Source organism: Carcharodon carcharias, chromosome 5 (genome assembly GCF_017639515.1).
Source record: "Carcharodon carcharias isolate sCarCar2 chromosome 5, sCarCar2.pri, whole genome shotgun sequence".
In the NCBI taxonomy this organism is placed as follows: Eukaryota; Metazoa; Chordata; class Chondrichthyes; order Lamniformes; family Lamnidae; genus Carcharodon; species Carcharodon carcharias.
The window spans coordinates 47,301,420-47,315,070 of NC_054471.1; the positions used below are offsets into that span (position 1 = coordinate 47,301,420).

Genomic DNA, 13,651 nt, shown 5'->3' on the forward strand with positions numbered 1-13,651 from the left:
AGATGCCAACTATGTTTTATCTTATGGATGAAGCCACACCTATCTCAGAAAACATATTTTGCATATATGGTAAGGGAAAGCTGACAGGCAGCACATCTCCTTAGCTGAAGTGACTGTACTCACTTTATCACACAGCTCTTCAAATGTGCAGTCTGCTATGGTTCCACAAGCTTTGCTCAGTCTCAGTTCTCTGCCTTGCACTTTCAAAATCCTTGGTCTTGTTACTATGGAAACATGAACAAAGAATCAGCCTTGTCTGGATAATTACTATAAAATTCATCTCTTATACCTTGGAAATGCACGGTTTGATGAATAATAGCACATGATTCAACACAGAAATTAGACAAAATACTGATACAATGACAACCACTTGAGTGTGGCATCAACCCATATACAGCAATGGAACTTACTAATTGGTCAGTGGAGATTGGGCATTGTGTTCTAAATGTATTCTCTTTCAAGAGAAATTAACTTACGTACTATCATTTTGTTTCTGAGCCAGCTCATCAAATAGCTTATCCATGACAGCCTCCACATCAGCTTCACTTGTGCTACAGTGAAAAGAATAATGGAATATGAAATTAATAACACTTGAAGCCAACATCAAACAGCTGCCCAGGCTCGCTTAGCTTTTTGCCCATCAAAAAAGAACAGGATGTTATGCTCTAAATACAAACATTAGATTTATAATACACTTTAAAGCTTGGAATATTAACTCTCAGGTAGATGATTCTATCTTATTTGCATACACTGAAAGACTTCTGTGATTGAAACCTAAGCCAGTAATGAGGCAATACAAGCGAACCAAATCCATTAATGCTATGTGTATACAATGAGAAGAAAGGACCATGGGTTTCTCTTGCATGCAAAACAAGAGCAAGGGAACAGATCAGTCATTCTTCTGAAGAAACAGCTTTTGAAAATGTACTGAGATGGTACATCATTCAGACTAAATATGGCTAAGTAGCTTGTTATAAAAGTCAAATTAAAGCAGTGTGTTGAGAGAGCATGTTACAGTTAAGCTTATAAAATATTATGAGTGAATGCATACAGATTTCAAATCAGAAATCAAGTAACTGCTCAAGCTCTTCGGAGCTGCATTATTATTTACAAAACAGTGCATTGTAAAATAACTGTCAAGAGTTTGGTAATAATCAAAGGAAATGATAAATGGAAATCGATCTAGGTTTTAGTTCATGAAAATCATTATAGAACATCTAAAATGAACAAAATACAAAAGAACAACTTGTACCTGAAAACTCTTCAAATTGATTTTTTTTAATCAAACTATTTAAAATAAAGACCAGGACTTAGTATTATGCATCTGGAATGCCTTGGGACGTTTTTCCTACGTTAAAGGTACTGGATGAGTGGAAGTTACTGTTCTATTTTGACTTCAGGTAAGCAAGACAGGGCAAAGGTTTTAACTGATGCGAATGAGTTGCTAGGTGAAATATTTAAACAATTTCAGGATAATTTTGTTGCAAAATTTCTTAACATTTTCTTAGTATAATTTCTGTTTTAACTGCCACAATGAATACTCAGATGGGTTACAAAACAGTAATATAGAAAGGGCATCAAATTAGTTCATAAACTGCACAAACTTCATTGGAGTTACTTATGTATTTTATATAAAATCCTTTATGCATTACAATCTTGAAGCACATACTATTCTATGTCACTCAAGAGACATATTGGAACGTTAACAAAAGAAACATACCTGTTTGAGTAACAAATAGAATCTGACAAAGTGAACCAATGAATAGAAACTGATCTGAGGACAAAACAAGTGGTCACAGTCTCAGTGCATTGGTGTGCGTGTCAGTGAAACTATACCAAAGTAAAGCAGCATGATAATGCAACTCCATCAGAGATAGCCTACAATTTAATCTAAAGTTGGGATCTATTGATCTACTGGATACTATTAGATGCCATTGATGGTCACAATCCAGCAAATACATTTTTAATTTGAAATTTATCAATTTTTTTTCATACTTTAGGTTCTCTCATGTCACACACCATGTTTGTAAAATCCTTCACAATTTCACTTTCTGTTTGATGCCAGTCTCCCTCTTAGACTTTCTAATCTTCTTGGCTTCCCTTCTTAATCTGTAGGCGGCTTGATTTTCTTTTGTATTATCAGCCCAAATTTATCATATACCTCTTTTTAAAGTCTCACTTAAATTTCTCTATTCATCCAAAGAACTTCTGTTTTTGTTGCACCCTCATTACTTCTTGTGGGAATATGGCTGATCTGCACCTTAATCAGTTTTCTTTAAAAGTTTCCCATGGTTTGTTCATTGCCTTGTTTAACATTTCCTTTCCAATTTATTTGGCTAGTTTCTTTTGCTTCTCATTAAATTGGCTTTTTTCCAGTCAAGGACCTTTAACTTTTTCAGTTTCCTTTCCTTTTAAGTTTCCATATCAAGCCTAATTATATTATGGTTATTATTTTCTGGATTTTCCCCGGCGCTTGCTTTGCCTACTTGCCATACTTAATTTCCTAGAACTAGACCTGGTATTGCCATCTTCTTTGTTGGGCAAAACTGTACTAATCCTGGGCACCTTGTACATCCCCTTGTCCTTCTTTGTCTATTACACCACTTTTAGTGGGGAAACACTACATTTATTTCATCCAATGACGATCATCAGGATTGCAGAGGTTAGATATTGTACACTCCAGCCTCTGACTTCTCGCTTTGATCCATGAACTTTGAGTATCAACCTGCAGTACTGCACTTTCGTGGATTAGTACAAATAATTATAATCTTCTATGGCACTGAAATTTCCACATAGTACCAAAATATATTTTCAATATCATTATTAAAATCGGCTGAATTATAATCGGCTCAGTTCAACATAACTGAGGATTCAATGTTTAAATAACTGGAACTAGTGACAGAATTTGCATCCAAAAAAATGAAGCTGATATTCCTCTGTTTTGACGAGGTTTTATTCATTTAATTCATGTCTGCTGACAATGTAAAATTAACCCCAATGTCACATAATAGTCTCAGACAAAAAACACACACAAATGTTAGACTATACAGCCTCATCTTTTTATAGCACCATTATTCCCAAGCCTTGCCAGAATTATACTGCAATCCTTAGTTAGAGGCAGTGTGCAGGGTTTTATTTTAATAGTCTGTGCCACTTAACTCCTAAAACTATATTTTTAATTCTTCCTATAGTTTTGATACATGTTTATGACCAGAAAACATACCTCACCGCTGTTTTCGTACAAAGTGTTTGCAAAGAAAAATATGCTCCAGGATTGTCCTGTAAAGTGGGCACTGTTTTTAACATTTGAAAACAAAAATAAAAATTTTGGAATAAATTTTGAAAAGTTTTCTTTCTTTCTTGGGTTTCACATGCACACACTAGGTGTGCATTTCAGTTTTTTTGCTTTGTTACAAAGTATATTTTTGCATCATTTTTAAAAGGGTAGATTGGTGAAAATAATTTGTGTATTTTAAATAAATGGTTTTGTTCTAAAAATCAGAATACTTTCTTTGGAAGTTTGCTATATACAACTTTTGCAATGTACCATTTCAGAAATGTGCTAAAAGACTTGTGTTGCTCATGTTCTGCAGTGCTGTACTGTTCGTTGTTTTCCAATGTTCTACTGTGCTTTTCTGCATTGTGCTTTAACCTTGCCAACCCTTCCCATTTAGGGTTGGCCACTAGACAGTGGGCTTCCAGCACAGAGAACTAAAGAAATCAGCTACACATAAAGAAACCTCTTAACATCAGTTACTGTATTTGAAAATTATTCACATTTTCTACTTTATAAGCATTGTGACCATCTACAGGTCTCCTGCTGTGTATTCTTAAAGAAACACACAATACCATGAATTCCAACTCATCATTAACAATTCTAATCATGCAGAGGGCTCTGTCACACCATGACTGACTGTAACTGGCAGGAAAACATTTCCACTGTTGTGGATGAAAAATGAAAAACAAGACACTGAAAATTTTGAAAGCATTTTTCATGAGATATTATTAAAGAAATAGATCTTAAAGTTACTACAAGCATGAGTAGCCTGCACAATATATTAAAAATTAATTTTGCACACAACTTTAAAAGAAGCATTATAATGATTCAGTTAGTGAGGCAATCTCAATTACATTTTTCCCAGTCAGTGGTTAAAATACATGATGAAGAGCAGAGTAACACTATGGAAAACTGTAGAGAGATGTTTGAGAGTCCTCAAATGTTAACAAAACCATTAAAAATAAGTGCTTTGAAGATCACCCATGCCAAGTAAAATTGATTCTTCAAATTGTCAAAATAGTTTTAATGATTCCCCCATCCAAAGTACGTACTGTGGCCTTGCAATCCTCACTGCTTTGCCCAAGTGCTGTTCAACTTGAAGGAGTACAGATTCATCAGCTGGGGGAGGATGGTAAGTGAGAATGAATAGGACATTTCAAAGTCCATGTTTGACCTCAAGCAATTAGGGTTGATGGGATCCAGAACCAATGCTTAGAAATCTTATGACCACTACCCACTGTATACCACTTTGCTGCCACCTGTAGTGGATCTGTCCTGCCAGTGTGACGGAAGAGCTCAGGGATGGTGATGGAGGAGTCTGGCATGTTGGCTGATAGGTATGATTTTGAGTCTATGGCTATGTGCATCCGTGAGAAGGCCCTCCCAGCTTGGGGGTATGTTAGTGAGTAGAATCTTGCAGGGATGACTGAGCTAATGTGCCTTTGACATGCCCAAAGTCAATGCCGGGGTCAATGCCAGACTGTCCATCTCGTATTATCTTTGTTTTTTTTAATGCAGTTGTTTGATTCAACTAAATGACATTTCAAAGGGTAACAAGTAAATCAGTTGGACATTTATGATAGTCGAAGGGGAGGCGATGGCGTGGCAGTGATATCATTAGACCAGTAATCCAGAGGCCCAGGCTAATTGACTGAAGACACGGGTTCAAATCCCACCACGGCAACTGGCGGAATTTAAATTAAATTAATAACCAAGTCTCACTTATAATGACCATGAAACCATTGTCAATTATCATAAAAACCCATCTGGTTCACTAATGCCCCTTAGAGAAGGAAATCTGCCAAGTTTACCTGGTCTGGCCTACACGTGACTCCAGGTCCACAATGTGCTTAACTCTTAAATGTCCTCTGAAGCGACCTAGCAAGCTACTCAGTTGTATGAAACCGCTACAAAGAAAAAAAGGAATCGAATCGTACGGACCACTTGGCATTGCCCTTGGCACCTGAAACAACAACAGCAAATCCAGCCCCGTCAACCCTTCAAAGTCCTCCTTACTAATAACTGGGGGCTTATGCCAAAATTGGGAGAGCTAAACTGCAGACTAGTAAAACAACAGTCTGACATAGACATACTCACAGAATCATACCTTACAGATAATGTCCCAGACACCACCATCACCATCTCTGGGTATGTCCTGTCCCACCAGTGGACAGAACCAGCAGAAATGGCGGCACAGTGGTATACAGTTGGGAGGGAGTTTCCCTGAGAGTCCTCAACATTGACTCTGGACCCCATGAAGTCTCATGGCATCAGGTCAAACATGGACAAGGAAACCTCCTGTTGATTATCCCCTACTTCCCCTGCCTCAGCTGATGAATCCATTCTCCTCCATGTTGAGCACCACTTGGAAGAAGCAACGAGGGTGGCAAGGGCAGAACGTACTCTGGGTACGGGACTTCAATGTCCAGCACCAGTACTGACTGAGCTGGCCAAGTCCTAAAGGACATAGGTGGTGAGAGAGCCAATAAGTGGGAAAACCTACTTGGCCTCGTCCTCACCAATCTACCAGTTGTAGATGCGTCCGTCCATGACAGTATTGGTGGTAGTGACCACCGAACAGTCCTTGTGGAAATGAAGACCTTTCTTCACATTGAGGGTACCCTCCATTGTGTTGCATGTGGCACTACCACTGTGCTAAATAAAATAGATTTCGAACAAATCTAGCAACTCAAAACTAGGCATCTATGAGATGCTATGGGCCATCAACAGCAGAATTATCTTCAATCACAATTTGTAACCTCATGTCCCAGGATATCCACCACTACTAACAAGCTGCAGGATCAACGCTGGTTCAATGAACAGTGCAGGAGCAGCACTAGGCATGGCTAAAAATGAGGGTCAACCTGGCGAAGCTACAACAGAGAACTACTTGCATGTGATACAGCGAAAGCAGCATATGTGATAGACAGAATTACGTAATCCAACAACCAATGAATTAGACCTAAGTTCTGCAGTCCTGCCACACCTAGTGGGGAATGGTGGTGGACAATTGAACAACTAACTGGAGAAGGAGGCTCCACAAATATTCCCATCCTCAATGATGGTGGAGGGGTGGGTCCAGCACATCAGTGCAAAAGACAAGGCTGAAACATTTGCAACTATCTTTAGCCAGAAGTGCCAAATGGATGAGCCATCTTGGCCTCCTCCTGAGGTTCCCAGCATCACAAATGCCAGTCTCCAGACAATTTACTTCATCACATGTGATATCAAGAAATGGCTGAAGGCACTGGACACTGCAAGGGCTATGGACCCTGATAACATTCCAGTTGTACTGAAGACTTGTGTTCCAAAACTAGCTGCGCCTCCAGCCAAGCTGTTTCATAACAGCCTTGACACTGGCATCTATCTGACAGTCTGGAAAATTGCACAGGTATATCCTGTATACAAAAAGCAGGACAAATCCAACCTGGCCAATTACTAGTCAGTTATCAGTCTTCTCTTGATCATCAGCTAAGTGATGGTAGGGGGCTTAACAGTGCTATCATGTGGCACTTGCTTAGTAATAATCTGCTCACTGACATTCAGTTTGGGCTCCGCCAGGGTCACTCAGCTCTTGACCTCTTTACAGCCTTGGTCCAAACATGGACAAAAGAGCTGAACTCAAGAGGTGAGGTGAAGATAACTCCTTCTGACATTAAGGCAGCATTTGGCCAACTGTGGCATCAAGAAGCCTATGCAAAACTGAACTCATGGGGAATCAGGGGTCTCTCCACTGGCTGGAGTCATACCTAGCACAAAGGAAAGTGGTTGTGATTGTTGAAAGTCAATCAGCTCTCTCCTAGGTCATCACTGCAGGAGTTCCTCAGGGTAGTGTCCTCAGCCCAACCATCTTCAGTTGTTTCAACAATTACCCTCCTTCTATCCTGAAGTCAGAAGTGGGGATTTTCGCTGATGACTGCACAATGTTCAGCAACATTTGTGAATTCATAGATACTGAAGCAGCCCGTGTCCATATGCAACAAGACCTGGACAACATTCAGGTTTGTGCTGCTAAGTGACAAGTAACATTCATGCCACACAATTGCCAGGCAATGACCATCTCCCAAAAGAGAGAATCCAGTCATCTCCCCTTGACGTTCAAAACAAAAACAGAATTACTTGGAAAAACTCAGCAGGTCTGGCAGCATCGGCGGAGAAGAAAAGAGTTGACATTTCGAGTCCTCATGACCCTTCAACAGAACTAGATGAATCGAAGGAGAGGGGTGAAATATAAGCTGAAGTTGAAGGGTCACGAGGACTCGAAATGTCAACTCTTTTCTTCTCTGCCGATGCTGCCAGACCTGCTGAGTTTTTCCAGGTAATTCTGTTTTTGTTTTGGATTTCCAGCATCCGCAGTTTTTTGTTTTTATCCCCTTGACGTTCAATGGTTCAATGGCATCACCATCACTAAATCCCCCATTATTAACATCCTGGGGGGTTACGCTTGACCAGAACCTGAACTGGATTAGCCATATAAATAGTGACTACAACAGAAGGTCAGAAGTTGGGAACTCTGCAGTGAGTAACTCACCTCCTGACTGCCCAAAGCCTGTCCACTATCTACAAGGTACAAGTCAGGGGTGTGATGGAATACTCTTTCACTTGCCTAGATGAGTGCAGTTCCAACAAAACTCAAGGAGCTCAACACCATCCAGGACAAAGCAGCCCGCTTGGTTGGCACCCCATCCACCACCTTCAAAATTTACTCCCTACACCACTGATACAGAGTAGCAGCAGTGTGTAGAATCTACAAGATGCACTACAGCAACTCAGCAAAGCTCCTTCAAAAGCACCTTCCAAACCTGCAACCTCTTCCACCTAGAAGGACTAGGGCAACAACGGCATGGAAACACCACCGCCTGCAAATTCCCCTCCAATCCACACACGATCTTGACTTGGAACTATATCATCGTTCCTTCACTGTCACTGGTTCAAAATCCTGGAACTCCCTTCCTAACAGCGTTGTGGGTGTGTCTACAACAGATGGGCTGCAGCGATTCAAGAAGGCAGCTCACCACCACCTTCTCAAGGGCAATTAGGGATGGCAATAAATGCTAGCTTAGCCAGCGATGCCCACTTCCTGTAAAAGAATAATAATAATAATAAAAAAACTAATCTCTTCATGTTTACAGATACTAGTTTTTCATTCCAGATTTATTTAATTAGCTGAATTCAAATTCACAAGTTGCATTGGTGGGAATTGAACTCACATCTCTGGATTATCAGTCGAGGTCACATAATCACTAAGTTACAGCACCCGCAAGTCTATTACATGGTACGTTAGCAAATGCTTTTTGAAAGTCCATATACACATCAACCATACTTCCCTGTTCAACCATCTCTGTTACTTCATTAAAGAAATCAATCAAGTTAGACTAATACCATTTTGTTTAAACAAATCCGTTCTCTCACTTATTAGCTCATATTTGTCCTAGATTATTACCTCTATAAGTTACCCCTGCCACCAGCAGTAGTCAATAGTAACCAGAATTATTTATCTCTACTTTTATGAGCAGGATTGTAACATTTGCAATCATCCAGTCATCTCCCCCATATCTAAGGAGGATTGGAAGATTATGACCAGACTGTGAAGTTCTTGGGACAGAAACATTTATATATTCAGCCAGAGTTATCCAGGATTTGAACTGCATGAGCAGCCATGGATTCCTTTATTACTCCTTTCCAGCTGATTCCCTCTGCTAGCACAAGTGTGTATGATAGCCTGAAGCAGATACAATGCAATTTTCAATACACTACACAGACCCTCTCCAATTTCCATCCATATTTTCCTCAGTAACCTAGTATGCACCCCAATATTGTCAACCTTTAAAGTACCTCTCTTCAGCTATTGTTATCCTACCTAATATATATATTTACATAGAAACGTAAGAAACAGGAGCACTCCACTATTCGGTCCTTCAAACTTGCTCTGCTATTGAAAAAGATCATAGATGACCTTCCACCTCAACTGCACCTTGCCAAACCAACCTCATATTCCTTAGTTCTCTTAGTATCTAGAAGTCTATTAAGCTCTGTCCTGAACATGCTCAACAACTGAGCATTCACAGTTCTCTGGCAAAATGAGTTCCAAAAAATCACACTCTTCTGAGTGAAGAAATTTCACATCTCAGCCCAAAAGTAACTGATCCCATACTCTGAAACTGTGACCCCTGATATCGCTGCTACATCCTCCTTTACTTCAACATTGACAGTATTCTCTTCTCGAACGAAATCAGATCCAAAGTACTAATTTAATACCTCAGCCATGCCCTCCTATGTTTCTGATGTTCCTCTGCCTTCACAACACTGTGGGCGTACCTGCATCAGATGAGATTGCAGCAGTTGAAGAAGGCGGCTCACCACCACCACCTCAAGGGCACTTAGCCCTTACATCCCATGAAAGAATTAAAACAAAAAGAAGATTCACTTTTTGGTCCCTAATTAGCTCCACCCTTTCTTTTTCTCTTTTTCTATATCCGTGCTTGGAAAAACTTTAGGATTCATCTTTATGCTAGCTGCCAGTCTTCCCTTCTACTCCTTCTTGCTCTCTTATTCACTAATTTAGATCTCCGCTGTGCTTCCTGTATTCAGCGTTGGTTCTCTACTGTATTATATTTATCATAAGCCTCTTTTTTTCTGTTTCATTTTTAATGTCTATATCCATAATCATCCAGGGATCTCTAGCTTTGGTTGCCCTTCCTTTCTACCTTTTGGGAATTTGCCAACTCTGTACCTGAATCATTTCCCCTTTGAAGGCCTCCATTGCTCCATTACTGTTTTGCCTTGCAATTTTTGATTCAAATCCACCTGGGCAAGATCCCTTTTCAATTCACTGAAATTAATGTTCCTCCAGTTAAGCATTTATATGATAGATTAATATCCTGTCCTTTTTCATATTATCAGGTTCAGAATAGCTTGGACTTGCATTTCTTTCAAGCATACATGAGGAAGACAATGGGAAACTCGTATTCTTTTATACAGTTGTATTGCTCATGGCTGACACAACTCAAAGCTAAATATTTAGAATAGTTATGGTCACTATTCCCAAATGCTCCCTGACTGAAACATGTTCCATTTGGCCCAATTCATCACTCAGAACTAGATCCAGCACTGTTTCCTTCTTCACTGGGCTGGAAACATACTGATTAAGAAAGTTTTCTTGGAGATTTCAGAATTCCTCCCCTGCTTTGCAATTTATACTGTTATTATCCCAACTTTTATTAGAATAACTTGAAGTCACCCATTATCAGTACTCTATATTTCTTGCATCTTTTTATAATTTGATTGCAAGTTTGCTCCTCAACTACGTCATCCCTTTGCAACGCTATTAATAATTTCTTTGATCAAGACCACCAGGTCCTTCTTCTCCTTTTCTTCCTTCTCTATGCGCTAAATTTTTAACATAGTGTGTGAGTGCAATCGGCGGGCACAGAAGCGGATGTGGAACCCGTTTCTGCCCACAATCAGCAGTCAACCGCAATTTCACGCTGACTGGCCAATTAACTGCTGACCAGCGTGAAATGCTGCTGGTGGGGGCGGGAAGAGGGCGGCCGCCAGGAACAGGAAGGGTGCAGGCGGGAGATTTAAATGTAGCTCCCTGCAGGCTGCAAGTCTGTATTTAGAGACTCAGGGAGCTTGTTTGCAGTGTTTGTACTTCCTTACCGATTGAAGGGCTACTCCAGTGTGCAAGATCGCATCAAAGCCCGGATCCCTTGGCAGGCGTGGTGGGCATAAGCATCTCAGATTCGATGATGGTGCACATTGGTGAAGGCACATTACACTCACTTGAGGTGCTGGTGGAGGCAGAGAGTCCACAGGGTGCCGGCTGTCGGTGGATGGCTGGAGTCCAGGACAATGCTGAATCTGAGGCAGGTAATTAGCCTTTGGAGCCTTCCATCAGGCAGCACATGCTCGATGTGCAGTGGGTGCGCAGAATGATCTGGCAGAGGTCCCCAAGGATCGGCATGGCGTTTGTCTTGGAGGAGTCCATGCAGAATGTGAGCATTGCATTGACCCATTGCTCAGAATGCACAGCCTCCTCCATAGAGAGAATGGAAACTCTCATGGACAGGCATCTTAAGGGACTCAGTCAAGGTTTCTGGGGTTGCGTTCAGACCTGCAAGCCCTCAGCAGGTCACTGCCAGTGTGAGAGATGGGTTTGCCACCTAGTAACTCTGCTAGTTACCTGTCCATCTGTGGTGAGCAGGCAAGTTCATACTAACCTCATGTTGGTGGGCAAGCTGCAGCTCGCATCTGTAAGCTCTTCTCAGGGCCCTCTGAATAATGGCAGCAGCTCCTCCGCCCCTCTGCCAGTGGCCGTCACATCTGTTGAGACCATGACAACTGAGCAGTGCCCATGGCGCTGGACTCTCCCGCCCAGACGGGCCCTGCACAGGCTCCAGCAACCTGAGGACGGCCACCAAAGTTATCAAGGCCAATAGGGCATCAGAGTCAGCACTCGGCCCAGCAAGCCTGCTCACTATTCAAAAGATCATGGCTGACCTGAATGTAACCTCAACCTCACATTCCTGCCACCCCTGAAAACCTTTCACTCCCTTGTTAATCAAGGATCTATCTAGCTCTGCTTTAAAAATATTCCACAGCTCTGCTTCCACTATCTTTTGTGGAAGAGAGTTCCAAAGGCTCACAACCCTCAGAGAAAAAATTTCTCCTCATCTCTGTCTTAAATGAGCGACCCCTTATTTTTAAACAGTGACCCCTAGTTCTAGGTTCTCCCACAAGAGGAAACAGCATCTCTACATCCAACCTGTCAAGACTCCTCAAGATCTTAAAGGTTTCAATTAAGTCACCTCCTACTTTTCTAAATTCCAGTGGCTACAAGTCTAACCTGTCCAGCCTTTCCTCATATGACAACCTGCTCATTCCAGGTATTAGTTCAGTAAACCTTCTCTGAACTGCTTCTAACACATTTACATCTTACTTTAAATAAAGTGACCAATGCCGTACACAGTACTCCGGATGTGGTTTCAGCAATGCCCTGCACAACTGAAGCATTACCTCCCTAATTTTGTAATAAATTCCCCTCATAATAAATGATAACATTCTATTAGCTTTCCTAATTACTTGCTGTGTCTGCATACTTTTGTGATTCATGCACTAGGACACTCAATTCTCTCTGAATCTCAGAGCTCTGCAATCTCTCACCATTTAGATAATAAGCTTCATTTTTATTCTTCCTGCCAAAATGAACAATTTCACATTTGCCTACATTATACTCCATTTGCCAGATCTTTGCTCACTCACTTAACCTATGTCACTTTGTAGCCTCCTTACGTCCTCTTCACAATTTACTTTCCTACCTATCTTTGTGTCGTCAGCAAATTTAGCCACCATTCCTTCGGTCCCTTCATCTAGGTCATTTATATAAATTGTAAAAAGCTGAGGCTCCAGCACTGATCCTTGCGGCACACCACTCGTCACATCCTGCCAACCTGAAAAACACCCATTTATGCCAACTCTGCTTCCTGTTAACTAGCCAATCTTCCATCCATGCCAATATGTTACCCCCTACACCATGAGCTTTTATTTTCTGCAATAATCTTTGATGTGGCACTTTATCAAATGCCACAAAAAGCCTTGGCACCTGGGACTGACACAGGATATGGGCATCATGACAGCTTCCTGGATGCCTTGCGCAAACCTGCAATATCTGACTCTTGTGGTCATGTGCAAGCTGCATGTTAAAGGAGTGGAAGCCATTTCTATTGTCAAAAGGTACCTGGCACCGCTGTTGGCTCCTTTATGGCCACATGCATGCAGTCAATGGCTCCCTAGATGAGGGGTAATCCTTTGCTCAGCCTGGCTGGCTCTGTCAGTCCAGAAGTGAATGAAGGCATTGACACTTTGGAACAGTGCGTCAGTGACCAGTTTGAGGCAGCTGTGGGCAGCTGATTAGGTGACACCACATGGATCTCCCACTGATCTGTGGAAAAAATCTGAGGCATAAAAGTTCAGGGCCATTGCCACTGGCATAAGGAGGCCACCTACACAGTTGGATGCAATCTCTGGACCAATCATCTGGCATATAGATTGACAGAGTCCCTGGAGAGTTGGAGCCTTCTTTGGCACTGAACCCCAGATATGTCCAGGTAGCAGGAGAGCTCATGACCCTTCAATAGAACTGAAGACCCTTCAGTTCTGTTGAAGGGTCATGAGGACTCGAAACGTCAACTTTGCTCTTCTCCGCTGATGCTGCCAGACCTGCTGAGTTTTTCCAGGTAATTCTGTTTTTGTTTTGGATTTCCAGCATCCTCAGTTTTTTGTTTTTAGCAGGAGAGCTGCCTGTAGACTCCGCCTGTTGGATAACGGCACCTTCTCTGGACCCTTTTGCCTTGCTCATTCTGCTGGCCCTGC

At 41.5% G+C, this 13,651-nt stretch overlaps 1 protein-coding gene across 2 annotated transcripts in view; it reads right to left on the reverse strand.

Moving 5' to 3' along the window:
• Window positions 1-13,651, reverse strand: part of afg1lb (AFG1 like ATPase b) — a 154,266-nt gene that overhangs the window by 23,731 nt on the left and 116,884 nt on the right. For both annotated transcript variants that reach the window (XM_041187264.1, XM_041187263.1), the window contains exons 9-10: window positions 481-551; window positions 124-224 (exon numbers count right to left, since the gene is read on the reverse strand). In XM_041187264.1, the coding sequence (XP_041043198.1) occupies window positions 124-224; window positions 481-551 (172 nt within the window). The remainder of the gene's footprint in view (window positions 1-123; window positions 225-480; window positions 552-13,651) is intronic.